This window comes from Zalophus californianus, chromosome 2, assembly GCF_009762305.2.
Source record: "Zalophus californianus isolate mZalCal1 chromosome 2, mZalCal1.pri.v2, whole genome shotgun sequence".
Classification (NCBI taxonomy): Eukaryota; Metazoa; Chordata; class Mammalia; order Carnivora; family Otariidae; genus Zalophus; species Zalophus californianus.
The window spans coordinates 29,755,670-29,780,467 of record NC_045596.1 but is presented as its reverse complement, the minus strand read 5'-3'; the positions used below and the strand labels follow the sequence as shown (position 1 = coordinate 29,780,467).

At 36.0% G+C, this 24,798-nt stretch overlaps 1 protein-coding gene across 6 annotated transcripts in view; it reads left to right on the top strand.

The window, feature by feature from the left end:
* ARAP2 (ArfGAP with RhoGAP domain, ankyrin repeat and PH domain 2) overlaps positions 1-24,798 on the top strand; it is a 181,962-nt gene that overhangs the window by 135,795 nt on the left and 21,369 nt on the right. For all 6 annotated transcript variants that reach the window (XM_027598583.2, XM_027598582.2, XM_027598585.2 and 3 more), the window contains 2 exons: positions 4,853-4,981; positions 17,659-17,798. In XM_027598583.2, coding sequence (XP_027454384.1) covers positions 4,853-4,981; positions 17,659-17,798 — 269 coding nt within the window. The remainder of the gene's footprint in view (positions 1-4,852; positions 4,982-17,658; positions 17,799-24,798) is intronic.

Genomic DNA, 24,798 nt, shown 5'->3' with positions numbered 1-24,798 from the left:
AGATATATTTTTTTTAAGATTTTATTTATTTGTCAGAGAGAGAGAGTGCACAAGCATGGGTAGCGGCAGGCAGAAGGAGAAGGAGGCTTCCTGCTGAGTAAGGAGCCCGATGCGGGACTCGATCCCAGGACCCCGGGATCATGATCTGAGCTGAGGGCAGACGCTTAACTGAGCCACCCCGGTGCCCCTGAAAATAGATTCTTAAACCTATAAATGGAATTACCATGGATGTGACAACTACAGATGCAGACTGAAGCATGTCCATTTGTGACTCATGTATCATTAGCATCATTACTGTCATTGGTGAAAGTGTCTTAGTCCATTTGGGCTGCTCTAACCATTCTGTAGCCTGGGGGGCTTATAAACAATAGAAATTATTTTTCACAGTTCTGGAGGCTGGGAAGTTTCACAAGATCAAGGTGCTGGTAGATTCAGTGTCTGGTGAGAGCCTACTTCGAGCTTCATAGAGGGCTGTCTTTTCCCTGTGTTTTCACATGGTGGAAGGGAGCTCTTTGGGGTCTCATTTATTTTAAAAGGGTACTAATCCCATTCATGAGGGCTCTGTGCACATGACCTCCAAAAGGCCCTACCTACTAATACCATCACATTGGGGATTCGGTTCTGACATACAAAGAGTAATCTTGTTTTGCTTATCTGGTAGTCAAATTGATGGAAAAATATGTCATATTAAAACCATATAAATATTTTGAGAATATATATGTAAAGCTGAGTTAGATTCTAGGCTCAGTTAATTTATAAAACTGGTTTTTCCTCTAAGTGAATGTCTAATGGGACATTTGAAATTTGTACTGGATAAAGAAAAGTCATTCTTTGTTTCATTCTTTGAAAGATGCCAAACATCCCTTAACCCATTGCTGCCAATCACTAAGACAAGCTGAAACCCACCTTAGGAGAAGGTATCACCTTCATCAAGAGCTAACCTTCTCAAGTATGCTCTTATTTTAACGCTTCATCTTAAAACTGAAGTGTCCTCTGCAGATGTAGTCCCATATCCTCAGGGCCTTTACATGTAAAGCTGGAAAAAAGTAAATAAATAACCACCCAGGGGGCCTTATTTAGGTAGACCTCTTCACTGAGAGGTTCAAGTTTGTGAAGCAGTTACATTCTCTAAAGCAATATCATAACAAAGCGTTTTCTTGTTTCTTCCTTATAGTTAATGTGATATGAAAGATCTGTTCATTTTCTTTTTTAAGATTTTATTTATCTGAGAGAGAGAAAGTGAGCGAGAGGGAGCGGGCACAGGAGCAGAGGGAGAGGGAGAAGCAGACTCCCCACTGAGCAGGGATCCCTACAGGGGGCTCAGTCCCAGGACTCTGGGATCATGACCTGAGCCTAAGGCAACTGCTTAACCGACTGAGCCACCTAGGTGCCCCATATATGTTCATTTATTTAATCGAGATTCTTTTCAGTCTCTCTCCTGATGACACAGAAAGTGCTTTCACCCTCTGATTGTGGACAGGGCAGAGAAAAACTTGCACAGCTCTTAGTTTCGCACTAAGAATTTAACTATTGAGGGAATCATCATTGTTTCAGGAAATCGTGTGTCACTACTGCCAGAAATTTAAGGATAACACCTCTTATTTGGAGTGCAAAATGGATAGTTCTCTCTTTAACAAGGGAGGCCAGGTTTATTCTGTGACCCTGATTTTAAGATATTGATAATGTGATTTACCTAGCTAAATAACCACCTCCATAACCTTTTCTTCTCAAATAACTACACTGAGTTTTCAGCAATTTTTATGCTATGGATAGTATGCAACTGAGTTATTTATTTCTAGTAATGCCCTAATGCCAGATGACGTGCATACCATATAATCTATCATGACAGATGGTTTGCAAATGGAACTATAAACAAAAACTTATTTGTAGGAATTTATATTCCAGCAATGTTTGATGTCTCAATTTTCCCTGCCTATTATCTCTTAAGGTAGATTTTAATGCCATTTTATAAATGTAGCATTTGATAGTCTGATACTTTCATCCCATGTTTCAGCTCTTACTTTTATACGGGGACTTGGATCTTCAGGATTTTCATTCTCCTGAAGTATTTCATACTGTGATACTGATGAGAAAAACATACTTGACACTTTTTTTTTTTTTTTTTGCAAATCTGTATTTACTTCTGTATCTATGGTGTCAGTAATACTGTGATTTCAGTATAACTAAGGACACTTTAGATCTATCACTGTAGTATCTACTTGTAATAGTGACCCTCTTTAATACCAATGTTCTGATACTCGGAAGTCTCATTACCAATTTAATCTTGTAATAAAGAAGAGGGAGCTTTTATTTCAATCCGGATACTGTTTTCCGGTTAGGAATATAATTCTTACTTTCAAGCCAACTGTGGGCTCATCAGTTTCGTTAAGTGCAGGATGTTGAAACAAAGTATTATGTCCTTATCTTCTCACAATGATAGGCAAGGGAAGGGGGAAGTATGAACTGACCTTCTTTTCACTTTTATTACCTTGTCTAGTCCTCAAAAAAATCTTAGCAATTTGATGCTTTTTTCCCCAAGTTACATGTGAGAAAAATCATTATGGAGTTTACATAGTTGCCCAAAATAAGACTTAAGTGTGGCATTTAAAAATATTGGGCTTGAATTCAAGTAAGATAGATTTGAGGTTCAAATCTTTGTTCTTCCCTTGAACCAGCTAGGGTTTGACTTTAGGCAAGTCGACTCTGATCCTTGGGTTCCTTTACATATAAAATATGAATGATACCTAATGAAGAGTGCTGTGTAGATTAAAAGTGATAACAGATGCAAAGTATCCGGTATATATAATGTCTGATACATAGTTATTCCAGACATGGCAACTGTTAATGGTATCAGTAGTATCCTAGAGATTGCAAGTAGTGGAACCAAGGATTAGGAAATGTCAAATGTAAAGAGAATGCTCATTCTATTAATAGTTTTTTTTTTTTTCTAATACAGTTAATTCTAATTATAACCTCCACTAATAGAGGAGAAAATTACTTGAAGAGGGGTGCCTGGGTGGCTCAGTCAGTTAAGCATCTGCCTTCAGCTCAGGTCATGATCTCAGGGTCCTGGGATTGAGCCCCACATTGGGCTCCCTGCTCAGCGGGGAGCCTGTTTCTCCCTCTCCCTCTGCCCCTTCCCCCTGCTCATGCTCTCTCTCTTTCTTGCTCAAATAAATAAAATCTTTAAAAAAATTACTTGAAAAAAATGGAACTGATAAAGCACAGATTTTGTCTGAATTTACAAATAATTTTGTCTGCTGATTTCATTTATAAATATTTTCTGTTAATTATGTTCCACCATAGAAATTCATGAGATCCTTCATTCCTTGAGTATTTATTGAATGTTTATTATGTACTTAGCAGTCTGCTGTGTACAAAGGATATATTTGTAAATAAGTGGTAGATTTGCCTTTAAGATGTATGGCTTAGTCGTTCATTTTTTTGTTGTTTTTTGTGGGTTTTCTTTTTTTCTTTTTTTTTGGTAATTGCCATCATCATAGTGAATAGGATTGCTCCAGTAAGCATAGAATGCAGAACTATATTTCCTTATACTAAACAGTAAGCAAAAATCTGGTTCTTTATACTGGAAGCAGAAAAATTTGTTTTCTTCTTCTGTGGACCTGAGATTATTAAGTTCTGGAATGCTGTGGTCATAGCTGGGGAGATCAGTATTAAGGAGGATATGATATATTTGGTCATTTTACTTTTGATTTTATCATCAATTAAAATATCATTGTTCCTATATGAGTATGGTACTCTTGACATGTTCTTTCTTGTTTGTCATTAGCATTAGAAAATGAAAAGCCAGAATGCTGTGCACTTTGTATTTAGGAAGGGATGAAAGAGTTGAATTACCTTATACATGGCTATGATTCTGAAAAAGCTGCATCAGCATCTTTATGTAAAAGCTGATGTTCTTCCTGTTTTAATTATGCCATTTTCAGGGTACTGTGGAAAGGTGTCAGTTTCCTTTTTTCTGAGCATATGTTTCTGTTGTAACATTTTATCAACTGATTGTCATGTTTTGGTCAGGAAAAAACTTTCTATGAAGCTTTGATTATAATTGTAAAAACAAGTTTTTTTTTAACTCCATGCTAAAAATTTGTGATATATTTAAAAACATGATTGCCTAAAACAAAACATATGGATGGATATTTATCGAGGAGAAATCTGTAAGATGTCATTAACTTTTTACTTTTGGACTGTTGTATCAACAGTTACTGTATAATATTGCCACATAATAATTCTGATTGATATTTTCACTAATAGACATAAATGACTTAGTAGTATTTTATGATTATTTTCATCCATTCTCTGCTGAAGGCATATTTTATAATTTTATCAGCTATAAATTGTTCACTGGTATTGATCAGAAATTATAACATGCTAATCATGTTGGGATAAACAAAGGTTATTACTTACTACTAAACAAAATTAACTTTGCTAGTCCTTTTACAATTAATTACTTGCAAATGCAAATAGCTTTTCATAAGCAAACCAGAATGTTATATGAATTAAGAAGAAGGGATAAGAAACTGGTTTCTTTTACAAAAGGGTAGCATTATTTCTGAGATTTTTATCTGAAAGATAGCACCTCTGATTTTTTTTTTTTCCAAAAGCTGAGTAACAAATGTCCCTGCACAGATTCATTTATATAGTAAGTTTTATGATATGCTTAATGGTGTTCTAGGTGTTAGGGTCTCTTCTCTGTAGTCCTAGCATTGTTATTGTATAACATAAGATCTGGTTATATTTTTTGTTGCATACAGATCTTTTTTAAAGGATTTTTTAAAAGGTATAAAAACTGATAATTTTTTTTTTCAATTTGATTTGGTTTTATTTTTTGCAGAACGCCCTCTTCACTACACAGAAAATGTATTGGAACAGGTGCTTCGGTGGAGTTCATTAGCTGAACCTGGCTCTGCTTATCTTGTGGTGAAGAGATTCTTAACCATTGATACAATTAAACACTATAACGGTAGGTGTTGTTATTTCACATTGCAACTACAATTGAAAATTCAAGTGGCTAAAGGATAGTTATTATAGCATAAGTATTATTTGATAATGTAAAAAATGGGAAGCTAAATACTGAATCCACTTGACACAGTATTGTAGGATTGGAAGAAGAATATCTAGACAGAAGTCCCAAGTGCCAGATGCAGATTTTCCTGGAGAGTAGCACTCTGCTAATAGTTGGCTAATTTTGTAGTCCCAAGTTAAGCTTTTTGTAATGAATGGTTTATATATTTTTTTAATGGTTTATATTTTTGAAAGGACTTTTGCAATACATAATGTGTTTTTCTAATTTTTAGATAGATGATGATTCTTCTTCCTGAATTATGTTTCCATTTGAAAGTTCTCTGGGCATTCAAGAAGTGCCGGTTATACGAGCTCTGAGACTGAGTACTTGCTGTAATTCCCATTTATTTTGGGGGTGATATTGGGGAAAAAAAGAAGTACAAAATGACATACTTCCAATAAGGATACTTGCCATCCAGTTGGGAGAAGACATGTACACATGGAAGGTTAAATAGGCTAGCAAGCACAAGGGAAACATGCCAGCCAGTCTCAGAACCCTTGTGAGCTATCAGAGAACTTTTATTTTCAAACTGATTCTTCTGTTCTGTTGTCATTAACTGACAAATTAGGAAAAAGATGTTCTGCCAGTACTCTACATAAACCAACTCTGAAAGCAAAGGAGTTAAGTTCTATAAGAAAATTTACTACAGCTTTTACAATTGATATTAATAACTGTTTACTATTAATCACATATCATTAACTGAGCTCTATACCTAACAGAGCTCATTTAAAGTTTTTTAAACTTCCTAGTGCATTATATTGTCATTTGAAATTTCCAAATGGGGAAGAGAAGTGCAGAGAAATGAAGTAGTTTGCCCCAGATCATACAGTTTCTAAATATTGGATTTGAGAACAGATTGGTCTGTCTTCTAATTTTATATATATGTACAGCTCTTAAATGCTATAAACCTGCTTAGAAGGATTTCAGGTTCTCCAGCTAATAGCCATAGTTCATAAGTTCTTAGTTGTACCCCAGCTAATCTGATACGTTTCTGACTTCATGATCATGTCCTAGTCTGTTCAGGCAGCTAGAACTGCGATAGACTGGGTGGCTTATAAACAGCAGAAATTTACTTCCCATGGTCTGGAGGCTGAAAGTCTGAGACGAAGATGCCAGCATGGTTGAGTTCTGGTGAGAGCCTTCTTCAGGTTGCAGACTTCCTTTCTTCTTGTCTCTTCACAGGGTGGGGAACAAAGAAGGGGAAAGCAAGCTCTGTTGTGACTCTTAGTAGGACACCAGTCCTATCATGAGTGCTCCACCCGCTGAACTCATCTAACCCTAATTCCCTTCCTAAAGGCCCCACCTCCTAATACCATCACACCAGGAGGTGGGGTTTCAGTGTATGGGTTTTGGGGGACACAAACATTCAGTCCACCACGTGTCCTTTACATCTTATGTATCTGTCCTCTATATCGTTTACTTACCTGAAGGCATTTCGACAAAAGGCAAACAGTGTAACAACTCTGTGTCATTCTGATCTTATAGGCATATAAATAAACAGAACAGGTATATTCTTCTTGCTGGAGAAATTTAGCCTTTTAGAAGCCATTATTTTATTTTAAATTCCTTTATTATAACCGCCTATGTTTTTGACCACATACCTATACCTCTTCAGGATTGCAGCAGAAATTTTCTCTAGTCCTACAGATGTGACATGATGTAGAGCAGTAGTTCTCAGGTGGGTTCAGTTTTGTTCCCCAGGGGACATTTGGCAGTGTCTGTAGATATTTCTGACTTACAACTAGATATAGTGGTGTTTCTGGTGTTTAGTGAGTAGAGTCCGGAGATGCTGCTAGTCATCCTACAAAACAGAGGACAGCTCTTCACAAAGAATTATTTGGCTCAAAATGTCAGTGGTGCCCATGTTGAAAATCTCCCATTTAGATAATCTATGAAATCTGTTCTAGCTCTTAAATTCTCTTATTCTTTCATGTTGACACTGAGATGAAGAAAAAGTATCAAGCTTATGAACCAAGTCCTGTCAACATTATGAAATATATATATATATAATAGGTTCTCCTGGTTTCTTTTCTTTTAGAAAATCATCTTTTCAGGTACATTTTTATTTTTCTGGTGAGAATTTTCCTTTTTTCTAGTATTCTTCTGAAATGTCTCTATTTTACCATGAAACCCATACCTAGACATAATACCTTAGCTCTTGTTTGAATGCTAGTGGATTGGCTAGATGAATAAAAACAGACAAGAATAAGATCTTAAAAGTCTGTGATACAAAAGAACGTTTTGTGCAGGTGGGGGTGAGGGATAATCAATGCAAGGATACCATTAGGTGCTGATCTTTAAAGAAAAAAAAAACAACATTGAGCTGGTCGAGAGCAGTCACATCAGAGTAGAAACGTTCAAGTTGTTCAAAGACACAAAGAGATGGTAGAGTGGCAAACTGCATTGGCTCTGTCTGCAACTGGGTCAGAAGATTAGGTGTTGTCATGATGCCTCACATATTCCTGTGTGTCCTCTTTATGGGGTTAGGAGTGTGTCCTTCTGGTATGAAAGCATCAGGCTTCCGTAAGGTGTAGACAAAACATCTGCATAAAAACCTGGATGACACGTTCTCTAGGGTAAAATGTCAGCAAACTTTTGTGTTACTCTCACATCTCCTTCGTTCCTCTCATGGGTTGGGGGCCATAAAACACATGCCTATCCCCTGTACTGGCCCTGCCTCAGTTTGCCGAACCAGTATCCAACTTGTTACTTTAGTGTCTGTAGTTCTTTCTACCGGAAATGATTTCTGTTTGCATGGGAAAAAAAAAAAAAAAAAGTCAAGTGTTAGAGTAACACCATCAGCAGATAGATTAATTGGACCATTTCATATTAGTTATGTATTTTTAGTCAAAAATAGGAGTACTCATGCAGTAAATATTCTAAAAACATTTTTTTATCTTCTAGCCAATAAAATTTTTATAAATGTTTTTAATTAGAGCTTGATTTATATTTAGATTGTCAAAGCAAAATAATCTCTTTCATTATGGTTTGTTCTGTGTCTTTGTGAATTTAGGATTGTCATGTTAAAGCAACTCCAGCCTGTTGTTTATTTTTTAAATCAATTTCTTATGTCATGATCGTATTTCCCTATAATCGTATCTTGCAGCAACCTGGAGTTTATAAATACTTCTTATGGGGTATATTTGGTGATAGATTTAAGGTTGGTTAGATATTCAGTCTACTTTGTCTCTGTCTTGGCGAATGTCTCCTAAATCAATCACAGTGACCACCGACTCCAGAATTATTGCTCTATTCATTACATCCACTGCTCCTTAAAATTGGGATCTAAAAGGAAAGTAATGGAAGTAAATCAAATGTGATTTCTCTGTCAATTCGTTAGCGGGAAAACTGGAGTCATCTCAGAAATACATTGCTCTGCATGGCAGAAAAAGAACAATGTGAAGGATTTCTTTTTCTTTCTTAAGATTTTCTTATTCTAACCTGGGGACCAAATGGAAATTAGCAGATTTTGAAAGAAGGGTAGTTGGTTGCAACCACATTTTTTTCTCAGTAACAAATAGCTAATGTTTTCACATTTTGTTAAGATATAAAATAGTACAACCTATGTCTTTCCATACTTGAGGTCTAGTTGCCACAGGTTTTACTATCTGCCTACCTGTCCCTACCTCTATCCCTGTATCTACATATACAAAAAAAATATATATATATATGTGTATATATATGTCTGTGTGTGTTTGAATATATACATGACTTGCATTTCATTAATTGGGTTTTTCTGATGTATATAACAAATTACAAGCACATGCTTTTGTTTTACATTACGTTTTCAACACCTACTTGCTAAATCAAAATTTTATCAAATAAGTTTAAGGGTTTCAGGTAGTTTAGGGGTTTTCATTTCCTTAATTTTCTCACTTTATCTGAACAATTTAAAATGTTGACATCACAAATAGGAGTGGATTTTAGAATCATCCAACACTTAATTTCTGCTCATTCATTTGAGGTGATGAGGTAGTATACTTCACTTTTATAAAAGTATATGAGAGTAAATAAATTTTCTGTTGCCTCTACTTAGAAATCAATTGTGTATTCTTCAAAAGCAGCATTTTATTTCTTAGAAACATTTTATGCCATTGCCATTATTGTAATGAGGAGTTAACTAACTTGAAAAGAAAGATAATAGTCCTCAAATTTCTTTTCTACCCCATGGATTATGACTGAGACATTACGATAGGGAGAATAAAACTTCATTTAAATTGCCATTTAGACGTTGTCATAGCTAATCTCATTAGACTGTCTTTTGTTATCATTATCTCTTGTATTGAGTTAAGCTTCAGCATCTCTATCACAAATAAACCATAAATAAATACATTCTCTAAGGCTCCAGAATAATTTTATGTTGCAAAAGTCTTGTTTTAAGCATTAAGGATCTTTAAAATTATTCCAATAGAATGTTATACATTGGAATCAAGTTTTAATGATCTCAATGGGGAAGAAATACTTTTAAGATACAAGATGTAACTCAAATGCAGATCCCTGTGGGTTTCTAAATTTAGATTGCTGCATATGACAGATGCTTTGGAATTAAATTTGCATTAGAATAGAATAGTTCAAAATGCAACTGCTTCTGGCAAATACAGACCTGGAAAGCTGAACCATCCACTATGAACTGACTTAGGAAAATAAAAGAAAATTCCAGCAAAAATAGTACAAGTCCATAAATCATAGTCTAGCTGAAATAATTCACTTTCTATTCCCCATCAAATCTTTTTAAATCCAAATGTGTATAAACATTGAAGGTAAGCCTAATCCACATCAAATGGAAATATCCTCTTGGAAATTGATGAGTCTTTGATATTCACTATGAAGCATGAATGTTCCGACTTCTTTTAATATTATAATTCTGTAGTGAGAAAACCAACTGGTAAGTTCCTATTAGGAATCTACCAGGCATCTACTGTGGAAAATTTAAAGGATTGTTAAGCATTATCTTTCCCTAAAAGGAACAGAAAATCTAAATATATGAAGTCTAAGATGGGTGCCTGGGTGGCTGTGTTGGTTAAATGTCTGCCTTCAGCTCAGGTCATGATCCCGGGGTCCTGAGATCGAGCCCCGCGGTGGACTCCCTGCTCAGTGGGAAGCCAGCTTCTCCCCCTCCCACTCCCCCTGCTTGTGTTCCCTCTCTCGCTGTCAAATAAATAAATAAAATCTTTAAAAAAAATAAAAATAAATGCTTTGTGAGAGATTAGGATAGGGAAAATAGAAGGGGTTGCTGGTTGGGATGATATAGGGGTGGGTCACTGAATTCAGTTTTGGATGTCTTGAGTTTTAGTGACTTGTCAGGTGTTCAAGGGTATGTTGTCTAGAAGGGTTCTATGTACCCATCGCTATGGACCACATTATTTGGAGCATGGTTTTAGTCTTTGGAGAATATAACATCATGCATTTGTAGTGTTAAAATAAGACATTAGAAAACTGAGCATAAAATTACCAGCATTAAGGCACAGATGTATCAAAAGAGGCCCTGTGTATGAAGGAACAGTCAGAAAGTTTGCCAGAAAAGAAGGACAGAGCAATGTCATGGAATCATCAAAGGAGTAAGTTTTAGGAAAAAGTGTGTTTAACAACGTAAAATGGTGCACAAGGCCAAGAAAGGCACTGGAAAATTTATTATTGTGGTAATGATGGTGGTGGTGATCATGATAATAATGACCATTACTTGGAAGTGTCTCATAGAAAACAGAATTCTATGTTACATGTTAAGAGACCTGAATTGTAATTTTTAACCTTGTCGCAAAACCTTTGTGAGCCAAAGTTTTCTCATTTATAAAATGAGATATTACCTATACTTCCTACTTTAGAAAGTTGCATGGGGGACGCCTAGCTGGCTCAGTCAATAGAGCATGCAACTCTTGATCTCAGGGATATAAGTTCAAGCCCCACATTAGGTGTAGAAAGTACTTAAAAAAAAAAATCTTAAAAAAGTTGCATGAGAATCACATGAGATAAGATACATGAACACTTTGGAAAGTCTAAAGTGTTACCTCTGTGTTTATTAAGAGTAATATGCTTAAAAACAACATAGTGATTTAATATAAAAAATATATATCATTTACTATGCTAAATTTTATTTCTAAAAGTTTATTATAATTCAGTGTAACAGTAAAAACAGAATAGAAAAGTAGTTTCTACTTTCTGTAATTGGCTGCACTGTCAGTAAAACAGCATGGAATTTCTGGCACTTTTCTAGTCAGTCCTTCAATAGTAATTATATTTATAATTTTATTACTTATGGAGACTCTAATTGTAGAAGAATGTCAATAGGCTACTAGTTCTATTAAGCATTACTTCTTCAGTACAAGTAGCATAAAGGAAAATAGACTGGGACTAAGTCAGGGGACATATTTGGCTTTTCCTAAGAAATAGATTACTTTCCAGCAGCTATTACCAGTTTGGTTTCTACTCAGTTGTAGAAGTAAATTTTACTGAAATGCACTTTGACTGAATGTCATACAGTGAGTACAATGTATCTAAAATTCTGCTTCCTCCAAATTATAAAAAATACACGTTCTTGGTCACACATGGTTATTTGTCTTTCTCAGCCTGACTTATTTTACTTAGCATAATACCCTCTAGGTCCTTCAAGAACAAAAACAAAAACAAAACAAAACAACGTATAAATAAACAGTGGAATCAGACCTATAAATACAGAGAACTAGTGGTTGCCAGAGGGAAGGGGGTGGAATGGGGGAATTAAGCAAAATGGTAAGGGGGACTGGGAGGTACAGTCTTCCAGTTAAAGAATGAATAGTCATGGGATTATAAGGCACAATGTAGGGTGGGGGGCGCCTGGGTGGTGCAGTCAGTTGAGCATCCCACTCTTGGTTTCTGCTCAGGTCGTGATCTCAGGGTCTTGAGATCAAGTCCCGAGTCAGGCTCCGTGCTCAGCATGGAGTCTGCTTAGGATTCTCTCTCCCTCTCCCTTTGCCCCTCCCGCTCATGCTCGTTCTCTCTCTCTCTCTCTCTCTCTCAAATAAATGTTTTAAAAAAAGACATAGCATAGGGAATAGAGTCAATGTTATCATAATAGTGTTGTAATGAGACAAATAATAACTTTACTTGTAGTGGATATAGCATAAACTTGTCAAATCACTAATTCTATACCTGAAACTAATGTTTCAAAAAAGAAAAAAAGAAAAAGAATATACATCCTCTATATAATCAATGTCAAAGGAAAATTTGCCTAATTTTTAATTTGTAAGAAATTTTTAGCTGTTAGGCAACAAATATTTCCAGTATCACTTGGTCGTGGCATGTTTTCAAGAGGATGTCTCTCCTGGAAACTGCCCATTTGTCTCCTTTGCAGTTCACGGGCAGAGATGCAGTAAGGAATTTTTTCAGATAATGTACAGCCCTGAAGAAATAATCTTTGCCAGCAAAAGGGGGGGGGGGGACACATAGAGACCATGAAAAATATAGACCTTTTTTTTTTCCCTTGTCTTGCTCAGAACATATATAAAAGAAATATAAGAGGTTACAATACATTTTAGTTACTATGCATTTACTCTGCACCAGATGGTGGGTTGAATGCTTTGCATTCGCCATCTCATTTATTCTTCATAGTTAGTCTACTAGTACTTAACTAGGCCCTCTACAGATGGAGAAGTTAGGATATGGAGACATTACATAACTCCCCCAAGGTGACCTGCTTATAAGTGACGGAGCAGGCATTTGAATCAAGATGTCTCCAAATCCAGTCCATATATTCTGTCCTAACCGACCTACTGTACTGAAATCAGGGATAAATCAGATTTTAGTTTTATAAACTCTTAAGAATTCCATCTATAAATCATCAAGACTTTGGAAGTATAGTTCTTTCTGTTTTTGCTTACTGCAGACTTTGTGGTATAGAGAAAAATGATGTGTGTCATCTGTTAATTAAACAAGCAATTACATACTACTTCGTCTGTACCAAACACTGTTCTAAGCACTTTACACACCAAATCTATGGGGTACTGTAGGTGTCCCCATTTCGCAGTTGAAGAAACTGAGATTCAGAGATTACTGCCTGAGATTGAGTGTAGGATGCGGTTGTCATTAAAACCCAGTTCCAAAGTGTGCTGTCAGTCACTGTGCTCTGTCAGCTCTCACATAGGTTGGGGAGGAAAATCCAAAGTAGACAATGTTTTAAAAAGCTAATATGAAATTATCATGTACTTAAGAGCTAAATTATTAAGCAAATATGGTTTATGCATTCAGGAGCTAAACTATATCTTAAAGTTTAAAGACATAAATAACAAGTATGGACTAGAATAGTTAGAAAAATCTCTGTTGATAAGTTGGACATGGAAGGGGATAGAATTTGTGTAGAAGCAAGCAGAATGGAATTTCTCTCAAGTTTATTAAGGTGATCAACTTAAGTCATGCCATGGAGATGAGGATTGGTTTTCCAAACAGTATATTATGATCAACTGAATTATGAGTATATTTTAATTTAATATTTTATAGAGAAGGGTAGGAGAAATTCAGTTTATTTAGCCCTTTAAGTGTCAGGAAAAGGAGTTTAGACTTTTAATAGTAGGAAAGTAAGGCTTTGAAGGGAGTTGGGGGAGGTGATTAACATGTTAGAACAGCATTTTCATAACACCAATCTAGAATCATTTGCTGGACCCGTTAGAAAAGAGTGCATGGAGTTATAGAATCCTGAAATCCCCAGGTAGTGGGTAGAAAAGGTAAGGGTTGGAAAATAACCTTGGGAATGAAGTGGAATTGAGCCCCAGAGAGAAATTCTCAACGAACAATGGCTGACTAGCCAGCTGTCTGCCATGGAGGATAAAGAAGGAGTTTATATTTTAGAAGTACCATTCCTGGATTTATGTTTCTCCCTCCCCCTCTCTCTGTCGCTGCCTCTCTTTCCCAGAACCCTCTCACCACCTCTACAGATCAGTTCTTTTATTGGGATTGGGGACCATTCAGTTAGGAATTGTTCTTTTTGTATAAGAACTTGAGGTTTTCAGATGATTTTGAAAAACTTCTTTCTGTTGTTTTCATTGCCCCAGTAATATGATAGTCTGTTCTGTTTAAATAAATTTGGCCATTCTGTTTTGCTTCATGCATGTGAGTTTTAAGGGCTTTTCTAATTAATAACAATTACAGCACAACTAAGAATACTATTTTTTTTTTCTTGTCTCCACTGTTAATTCAAAAGATGCTTTAACTCCAGTTGTGCGTGCCTTGTCCTAGCAATCAACAAGAAGGGGAGAGGGATTTATGATTTTCTAGAGACAACAGTATGCTGGAATTTTATTGGAATGAAAGACAAAGATAGTAAAGGAAATTCTACCCATTAGGGTACATCCCAGAATCTTTCTCTGAAGGAATTAAGCGCTTTGGGGAGTGCATTAAATCTTCAGATTTGTTATATTTGGGAAAAAACCTTAGATGATTTTCCCAAGTTACTTAACGGCTTCTTTTAGTACATTAATCATATGCTATAGCGGGTTTCTTTTTCAATTAAAAACAGATTTACAGGGTGTGTCCTATGTTTTCCTTTTTACATTCTTAGTACATAAAGTATTCCATGCTTACTAACTTACACTGGCTGAGGATTGATGTCATGGACCCTATGACATGTGAAATCATTCTTTTTGATTGGATCAGAGGGATTTGATGTATGCTGAATGACCATAGCAAAGGGTGTAGCCAGGAGGACTGCTTACATGGCATTTGAAATACTAGTGCTCTGAAGTTTGGGTCCTTAAAAAAAAAAAAAAATCTAAAAAGATTGCTGTGTTGGGAAGGACTATGAAGAGAGCAAGACCTCATGGAATTGAGAAGCCCAAAGCATAGCAGGGAGACAGGAGTTCTGGCCAGTTAGGAAGCAGAAATTTGAACTGTAGCTCAGAAGAGAGGTGCAGGGCACAAAGCTTATATTCTGACAAGCTAGAGTTGAATTCAAACCTGGACAGGGTCTGGACAGCAGGTACAGTGGACACATCTGGCATGAACTTTTACTGAACCAGTCTCCTGTAGAGCAGAGGACCTTAGTAAGCTTTCTGCCTGGGGTGAAGGGGAGGGATTGAAAATAGAAGAGTGAAGTACCCCACAGTTGAGGGACCAAGCAGTCCTGGAAAAGTTTGGAAAAGTGAATTATTGAAAGCCATTTAATTCACAACTGATTCTGTTACACGCTGACTCACACACGACGTACCCCAAAATATGTAGCTTCATTTTGTCCTTTAAGTAGTGGGTAATTTTTCTACATGTTTTAACATTTTTGAGATCAGGCAGAAATTTAGTTGTGAGAGCTTTTAAAAAGTCTTTAATGTCCTTGACAGTTACAGAACTTCATATTTCAAAGTTCTTTTCATTCTTCCCTCCTCCTTCACATATATTTCTCTCGAAGCCTTCCTCCTGAGTCCTTTCATAATGTATGGTGCAAGATTTAGCTAATATACTCAGTTACACAAGTATGAACCAAGCACGGCAACAATGTTTTTTCCCCTAAGCCTATTTTCTCTTTGACTTACAAATGGTTTACTTAGGCATTGGACATATGGTTATTGGTAAAATTTGAAAGGTTTATTAATTTGGACAAAAATCTAAGTGAAAAAGTATAATTAGAAGGTGTGAATGGAATTTGTTTGGCTTAAGCAATATATAATATCTATATCTCACAACTTGGTTATACTTTAAACTTTTAAAAAATGATTTACCTGTTTCTAAACCAGCAGTGTTATAAATGCCTTTCTCCACTTCCTGTTCTACATCAGCTGAATCACTAAGCCTACTGACTGTTTTTTTGAATTGTTCACTTCTGTCAGCAGATATAGCTTTGCTTGTCAGCCCACATTGAACTTGTCTCCAAGATTGTATATTACTAGAACCAGGTGCATACCAGACCCTCAATACTTTATGAAGAAATGAATGATTGGATGTAATAATGAATTTCACTGAATAGTTTTACGTTTATTTTTTTCTTGACCTTCCAGTCGTATTAAAATACATCTTTTTATTCGAAAAGTTATTTTTAATTTTAATAGAAGTTATTTAGCTGTAAAATATCATTTGAAATATTTTTCTGTGGAATTGAATATTGAATAATTGAGAAGACAAATTTTAGCAGTTTTTCAGAAATTAAAGTCGCATCTACCAATAAAGAAGCAATTTAGTATGACAGTATGACAGAATGAGAGGCAGACTCCCCACTGATTAAAAGAATGTGTCTGTGGCTAGTATATGTATTATGAAAACTATTGGGGTTTGTTAATTACATTTGTTTGTACATCTGTGCTTAGCATCAGGGATATGCTTATTCTTGCGAATTTTTGCTTCCAGATATTCATGCCATGCTCATAGTTGAGTATGATTACAAGGAACTCCTGTTTTTTAAACTTTAGTTTTCTTATGCTGATTATAATTGTGAACCTCTGTGTAGTATTTGTCATAGAAGTACAGGTTTTCCTCAAACCAAGGAAATGTTAGATTTAAGACTAAGAGTTCTTTCTAAAACCACTCAAGTTACTCTGTAAATTTCAGAAACAGTGCATGAATATTTAAAAATTGTATCACCTGACAGCAGAAAATTGCTAAAGGTCCTGGACAGATAACAGTATCCCACCCTACATCTTTTTGTGGTCATTCTCTAATAGGAGGCCCACAATAATCTGAAGGATAGGTATTATTACTCTTATTTTCCAGGAAGAACAGGCATTGACACCATAGTGACTGTGTCATAGCTGTTTGACTTAAGGTTCCTCCCCCCAGCCCCCACCCCCGTTCTTCAGTTCTCAAGTAGGCAGTTGAGTATCATCTAGATTTCGAGGAGGAAGCTTTAGACTAGAGCTGTATTGATCAATTTATACAAGTACAGATTTGGTGTTCTTACCAAAAAGTATTTTTATAGAATTGGTTGCATGTTTCTAAGTGTGGGACATGGCAGTATTGTACATGAAATGTAGTTGTTGATAAATGCTCTACCTTAGCAGTTTTGCCTTTTTTACCCTCACCTGGTTCAGATGTATAGGATTTTCTTTAGTCCCCTAAGAATTCCTGGATTCCTGAATCAGAATTCTGGGAGAGGCTTCCATTTTTGCCTCTGTATTTGCACTGTTTTTTCGAGAGCTGTTCAAAAGAAATATAATAAAACCAATTAAGTAAGTTTAAAGTATTTAGTAGCCACATTAAAAGATACAAAACAGGTAAAATTAATTTTACTAATATAGTTTATTTAAACTCATTTAAAATATTATAATTTGAGCATATAATAATAAAACCCAGTTTTGGGTGGTGATTACAAACATATTTTTACCTTTTTTTGGTACTAGGTCTCTGAAATATGGCATATATTTCATACTAATAGCATGTCTCAGTTGAGATTAACCACATTTCAAGTGCTCATTAGCCAGTAGCCAACTGGACAGTATAGGCAGGCCTATAAGTAGATAGGAATACCCTGACACATGGTGCTCCCAGTAATTAACCATAGGCTTCTTACTGGTAAAGAAACAAGTTACTATTTTATATTATCAAAACAAAATATAGAAATGTTTTATATCATATTCCAAATAAATGAAAATGTACTTAACTTACAAAAGCAATGTTGTACCTTACAGAGAGGAGGGCCCTGGAAAGTATCAAAGAAGGAGTCTTGAAAATTAAAGAAGAACCATCTAAAATACTGTCTGGAAATAAGTTTCAAGACCGGTATTTTGTTTTACGAGATGGGTATCTCTTTCTCTACAAGGATTCAAAGGTAGTTGTATATTTAGTTTTTGAATATGTATGCATGTTTGTGTGGCTATTAACATTCTCATTTCATACCTCTGTCAGTCCTCTCTTGACAGTCAAGCCCTGTAGTAAACAGAACACACAGTCAGCTGATGATTTCTTGCAGCCTCTGGATATAATATTAATACGCTAAGTAACACAGTGAAGAACTTCATATAGCCTTTTTTTTTTTAAGATTTTATTTATTTATTTGAGATGGGAGAAGTACAGAGGGAGAATGAGAGGCAGACTCCCCACTGAGCAATAGAGCCCAATGTGGGGCTCCATCCCAGGACCCTGGGATCATGACCCGAGCTGAAGGTAGACACTTAACTGACTGAGCCACCCAGGCACCCTGCATATAGCCTTTCTGAGCACTTCTCATTTTTTAGTGCGGAGAAGTCCTTAAAGAAAAGTCTAATGTGTGTTACATAAGCTAGCATATAAATCAGCATCTTCATCAATAAAATTAAGAACCATCAAAAAGGATGAAATCTTACCAATTATGTGGTTGTAACTGGAGGGTATTATGCTGAGCAAAATAAGTCAATCAGAGAAAGCCAATTATATGGTTTCACTCATACGTGGAATATAAGAAACTGCACAGAAGATCATAGGGGAAGGGAGGGAAAACTGGGAAGAAATCAGAGAAGGAGACAAACCATGAGAGGCTCTTAACTATAGGAAACAAACAGGGTTGCAGAAGGGGAGATGGGTGGGGGGATGGGGTAACTGGGTGATGGGCATTAAGGAGGGCACGTGATGAGCACTGGGTGTTATGCGCAACTGATGAATTACTGAACTCTACATCTGAAACTAATGATGTACTATATGTTGGCTAATTGAATTTAAATTGAAAAAAAATGTTATGCCCTGAGGCAAAAGTCTATTTCTAGGATGAGAGAAATAAATGTTCTTTATCCAGTTTTGGGTGGTGATTACAAGTGTATGCAGTAACATCTCTACTTCCTTGAGGTTCAGATAACACCTACACAATAATTTAAATGTAGAATGACAGCACTTTTTTATATTGAATTATAAAATTCATTTGGGTAAACATTGCTTGCATACTTTAAGTGTGTGGTGCTTCGCTGTGGTCTGTTGTGGAGATGTATAAACACAGACCAGACTAGTAGCATCTGTGAATATGTTGTGAAGAAAGGATTCATAGGCAGCTTTCCAAAGCTCTGTGGTCTCATTTTTTTATGGCTTCTGTTGAGCTCCCCACATGCTTTGACCACTTTCCCTGTATGTTCCTCCAGCAGAGAGGCCTCCATGTGGGCATAAATAAATCTGAGTAGCATTCTTCCTTTGATTAGGACGGTGGACTATCTAGGCAGGGGGGCTAACAAAACAGCACTGAATCCTGCAGCCCTCATCTATTCAGAGAGCTATATTAAATACTGTACTCGAACTCCCACCTTATTATTCCATCTCGTAGACCCAGCAGGGAGTCTGTATGGGTATCAGATGGTTATTATTTATTATCATTCTTCAGTTTTTCTAGTAGACGAAGAGTGGAGTTTGCAGAAGTGAGGCACAGAAGAATTTGGGGTTGTGTGAACTGAACACATCAGATTTTAAGGTTCATGAACTTAACAGATTTGTGTTCATGAAAGTAAAGTCAGGACTTCACAGCTGATTATTCTAGCCATCTAGAACTGGATCTTATTGAATTTTCTTTGGTTTTCTTCAATGGGTCACCCACTTTGACCTTCATTAGACTGACTTCCTTAATCCTTGCCCTTCTATATATATACCTAATGTGTTGGTTAAGGGTCACTTTTGTAGCTGGGTATCTGCTTAAGGTATTTAAAAATGAACCTGAACTTTTTGGTCCCACTGAGGAACCAACACTTTCTTTCCTTCTTTCTTTCTTTCTTTCTTTCTTTCTTTCTTTCTTCCTTCCCTTCCCTTCCCTTCCCTCCCCTCCCCTCCCCTCCCCTTCCCTCCCCTCCCCTCCCCTCCCCTCCCTCCCCTTCCCTTCCTCCCCTTCCCTTCCTTCCTTTCTTTCTTTTCTTCTTTCCTTATTTATTTATTTAAGATTTTACTTTATTTATTTATTTGACAGAGAGAGAGAGATAGTGACAGCAGGAACACAAGCAGGGGGAGTGGGAGAGGGAGAAGCAGGCTTCCCGCTGAGCAGGGAGCCAGATGCGGGGCTCTATCCCAGGACCCCGGGATCATGACCTGAGCCGAAGGCAGATGCCCAACAACTGAGCCACCCAGGCGCCCCAAGGAACCAACACTTCTATTGTGTAGCAACAGAAGGTTGTTCTATAAAAAGTAGAGTTCTATACATTTCACTTGGATTATCTCATTTTACCTTTATAATAACCCTACGAAATTAGTACTATAATTATTCCCACTTTACAGGTGAAGAAACTACACTTACCAAGATACTGCATAACTTGCCCAAGATCCCATAGCCAGTGAGCAGCAGAGTATTCATTCCCAAGTGTCAGATTCCAAAGGCTCCATGCAGGGACTTACTAAACAAATAATAATTTTGCATTATTTTAACTTGGTGGATAAGTCTTTTTCATTTAAGCAGTACCAAAGATTCCCAGATATGGCAATCCATACAATTCGTTTTTTTAAGTGTTTTCCCCCAAGCTAATGTAAATTTAAAAATCTGCCGCAGGAAGCTTGTTCATGGACAAGTGATTTTTTTTTTTTCAGATGGATTGATTTTTGTGAGAGAAAGAATCTCATACACTTTAACAGAATATGATTTAAGAATTTATATCTTTTTGAAAGGTTGAACCTACTCAGTCTAAGACAATTCATAGAGTGACAGTATCGAGTTGGTCTTTAAAGAGTGGTTTTTTGTTTTTTGACATTTGAAATACTTCTTTTTCCCAGCTTTACTGAGGTATAGTTGACAAAAAATTGTATATATTTACGCTGTACAAGATGATGTTTTGATACACTGCACATTGTGAAACGATTACTTCAGTCAAGCTAATTAACATACCCATTACCTCACATAGTTATCTGTTGGCTTTGCGGGTGTGTGTGTGTGTGTGTGTGTTGAGAACATTTAAGATGTACTCTCAGCAAATTTCAAGTAGAAGGTACAATATTAACTGTAGTCATCATGCTATACCGTAGATCTCCAGGACATTCATTTTGCATAACTGAAAATTTGTACCCTTTGACCAATATCTCTCCATTTCCCCACCCCCAACTCCTGACAACAACCATTATACTTTCTGCTATGATTTCAACTTTTTTAAATTCCATATGTAAGTGTGAGATACACTATTTGTCAGAAAGTGCATTTTAAGGACGTTGAACACATTTTGTTTTTATAACAGTGACCCCAGGTTATGGAATTATGATTATTGTGCTTAAAAGTTGTATTTGTACATCTGTCAGAATAAATTAATGCAACTGATACTTTAATTAGCACATTCAGGCAAGCAGAGGAGACTTGGCTTATGGTTTTCCTTAAACTACCATTTTTTTTCAACACATGATTTTATGTGGCCGGTTATTTTTTCATGTTGCTGCTCTATCTCTTTTAATATTGATGGTCGAGTCATTGGCAATGTTAACATTTCCAATTATTTTACAGTAAATAAGCAATAGCGAAAACCTCCTAACTTATTTGAATAAACATTTGGCTCTGGTTTTGACAGTTGCCATTAATATATGTGTGCTTGAATATACTTAGAAAATGATTTACTGAGAAGGAAGTGGAAATTACAAATTGAAAAGTATATTTAAAAAGACTATGTGTTAATTAGAGATAATTTATGAATGCTCATTAACAACAAATTAGGGTAATACACAGGGGAAGATATATTTTGTTTTGAGTTTTCCCTGTACAGAAAATGTTAATTAAAATGTTTTCAGACTTGATTTACATAAAAGGTGAGGAGTTTCAAAGAATATTACCATTATACTGTTAATGGTGTGAAAAAAGCAAGTGGGTAAGGGAGGGGTTATTAAAAGTTGCATGCGCTAATCAGATTCCTTTTAGGAGCAAGAATAATTTTTTAAGCACACTAATTTAATTGGCTTAGTTAAAAACTTTATTTTGAATTATAGTGCCTGAAGTAACACATTAGAGACTTCCTAACAGTCTAGTATATTGAGCTTCTTGAAGAAATTCTCCAGAAAATACACATACCAAAAGAGAGAACTGTAATAAACCAACAGTAAAGTTATCTTGCCAAATGAGATTTCTTTTTATAGAACTTTCTGTTAGTATCCTTACAGTTCCACTTTATGCATATTCAGTTTAAAGACAGAAACTTAAAAAGCATTCTTTCCACCACTGCTGATTTCCTCTCAAATTCTGTCATTAGTGTTCTTTTTGGACAGGATTTATGGTATAAAGTAATGAGCCTGCATGTCAGGAGAATCTCTTGTATGATTTCAGACTCTATTGCCAAAAGTATGTCAAAATGTAGGCAGTCCTGGCATTATTGATGTCCTGTTGTAAATGAAGACTACCTGCTTCAGCACTACTGCTCTCATTCTGAACTGTGCAGATCCCGTCATACTGTCTCTCACCTTACCTGGCCGCCTCCCTTGGGACTGAGTCCAGGGGACTCACTGTCTCAGCTAGGAGGGCAATCCCCCTCAGCTGCGGTCTGATAGAATCTCTGACAGGTGTGGCCGGGAGGCTCCACTACTGGATACGTTCCTAAATTCTCCTTGCTTTGACTCTTCCCTACATGGAATACTCACTGCCTTACAAAGCTACCTCACTGTTCTTTATTAGACTTCGGTGCTGCTCCTTAACATTCAGTAAAGTAGCACGCTACAAAATCAGTACCCCAAAACCAGTCCTCAGTCAGAATAAAAAGACAAAACACATAAACTACCAGAAGATGATCTTAGCAAGAAGTACAGGCGTTATGAGGGAAACTACAGAACTTCACTGGTAGAATTAAAATTTATGTAAAGTCTACTAATATTTATCGATAGGTTTAATGTAATTCTTTTCAAAATCCCAAAGGAATTATTTTTAGAATCTGGCAGAAATGATTTGATAATCACCTCAAAGTGTAAACAGATAAGAATACTTGCAAACATTTTGGTGTATAAAAAACAAAATAATTGTGTAGTATTTTCCATCCAGCGATCATGGTTATACAGTAAAGCTGAAATAGCTGAGATAAATATGATCCTGGAATAAAAATGAACAGACATAGCAGTGGTACTATAAAGTCAGGTAAAAGACCTACATGTATATTAAGATTTGTTTTTGATAAATATGCCACCATAAATGGATGTCTAAAGAAAGCTTTGTTTAATAGGGCTGGGATAATTCTTAAAATTTTTCAATTTAAATTCTAATCTACACTGTGTATGAAATATATATTCCAGATTGACAAAAGAAGTAAAACTTTAAAAATAGCAACCCTTCAAATTCCATGGCCATGCAGTTCAGTATTTGTCAGCTATGTGAGAACCCTTTAAAGTTGAAGAGATAGTTAAGAAAGTTCAAAAGAAAAGATCAATATGACTTCCTAAAAATGATAAAAGTAAACAGCAAAATTAAGGCAAACAGCAGTTTGTGTAGAATATTTCATTTAAAAAGACAAGACAATTTCTTATTTCATATATACAAAACTAATTCAAACAAGTAAAGCAGATAAATTGTGAACCAAATCAAAAGTGAAAATTGATAATGAATATACAAATGTATGTTTAATTCTAAGTAAATGTACACTATCAATTTGGCCAAAATCTTATTTTTTTTTTAAAGATGTTATGTATTTATTTATTTGAGAGAGAGAACAAGAGTGCGAGCGGGAGGTGGGGGAGCTGAGGGAGAGGGTCAAGCAGACACTGTGCTGAGCATGGAGCCTAATGCAGGGCTCCATCCCATGACCCTAAGATCACAACCTGAGCCAAAATCAAGAGTTGATGCTCCACCAACCGAGCCACCCTGGCGCTCCCAAAATCTTATTCTTAAAAAAAAAAAAAAGTTCCTAGTGATTCCACTTCTAGAAATCTAGCCATAAGACAAAAAATATCCAAAATAACTATTTTAAATGATCCACCATGATGATAATAGCAAACATTGGTTATAGTGACTAGGAGTAAGTTCGCCATGTTCATACCAGGCCTAATGCCATAGAGCACTGGTCACCCAAGCATTATTCCTGATCATCTTGCTTGCTTTTGCCTTTATATTTCCTCTATATTCTCTTAACCTGTCTTCTCAATGAAAGGCAGTTTTTAATTTTATAAACATATTTTCTATCCTTTACTTTTCAAATTCAACTGCTTTCATGATGAAAAGACTTCATAGTAATAGTTTAACTTTTATAGGACTTAGTTCTAATTTCAGCTAATTGTACTTCGTACTTAGTACTAAATTTCAGCGAATATTTGCTAAATGGGCTTTTCCATACTGTCCTAGGATTCTAACTTGTGTGTATTACTGTGTCTCTGAAGCAGTGTGTTCTAAGTTCCTAATAACAACAGCTGTAATTTACTGCACACTTATGCTAATTACTAGATTAAATGCTTTATAGACATTTTTCTCATTTAGTCTGTAGAATAATCCTTCAGATTATTTTTAAGATTATTACTTACTACTTAATAATTAAGATTATTACTTACTCCCTCTTCTTTTTTAAGATTTTATTTATTTATTTGAGAGAGAGTGAGTATGAGCAAGGGGAGGGGCAGAGTGACAAGCAGACTCCCTGCTGAGCAAGGAGCTAGATGTGGACATGGGGCTCGATCCGAGTACCCTGAGATCATGACCTTAGCCGGAGGGAGCCACTTAACTGACTGAGCTGCCCAGACATCCCCTTACTCACTTAATCTTAATAATAACCCTATGAGATACTCAATATTTTTATTATCCCTCTTTACTCACAAACAAGAAGAGCAGAGAAAAGTAACGTGAGTCACAAACTTAAGTAGCAAGCCAGATTTGCTCCCAGGTTTCTATGATCCCAAACCCCTTGCTCTTAGTTACAAATGCTATATGCCTAAGACTTTGAAACAAAAGA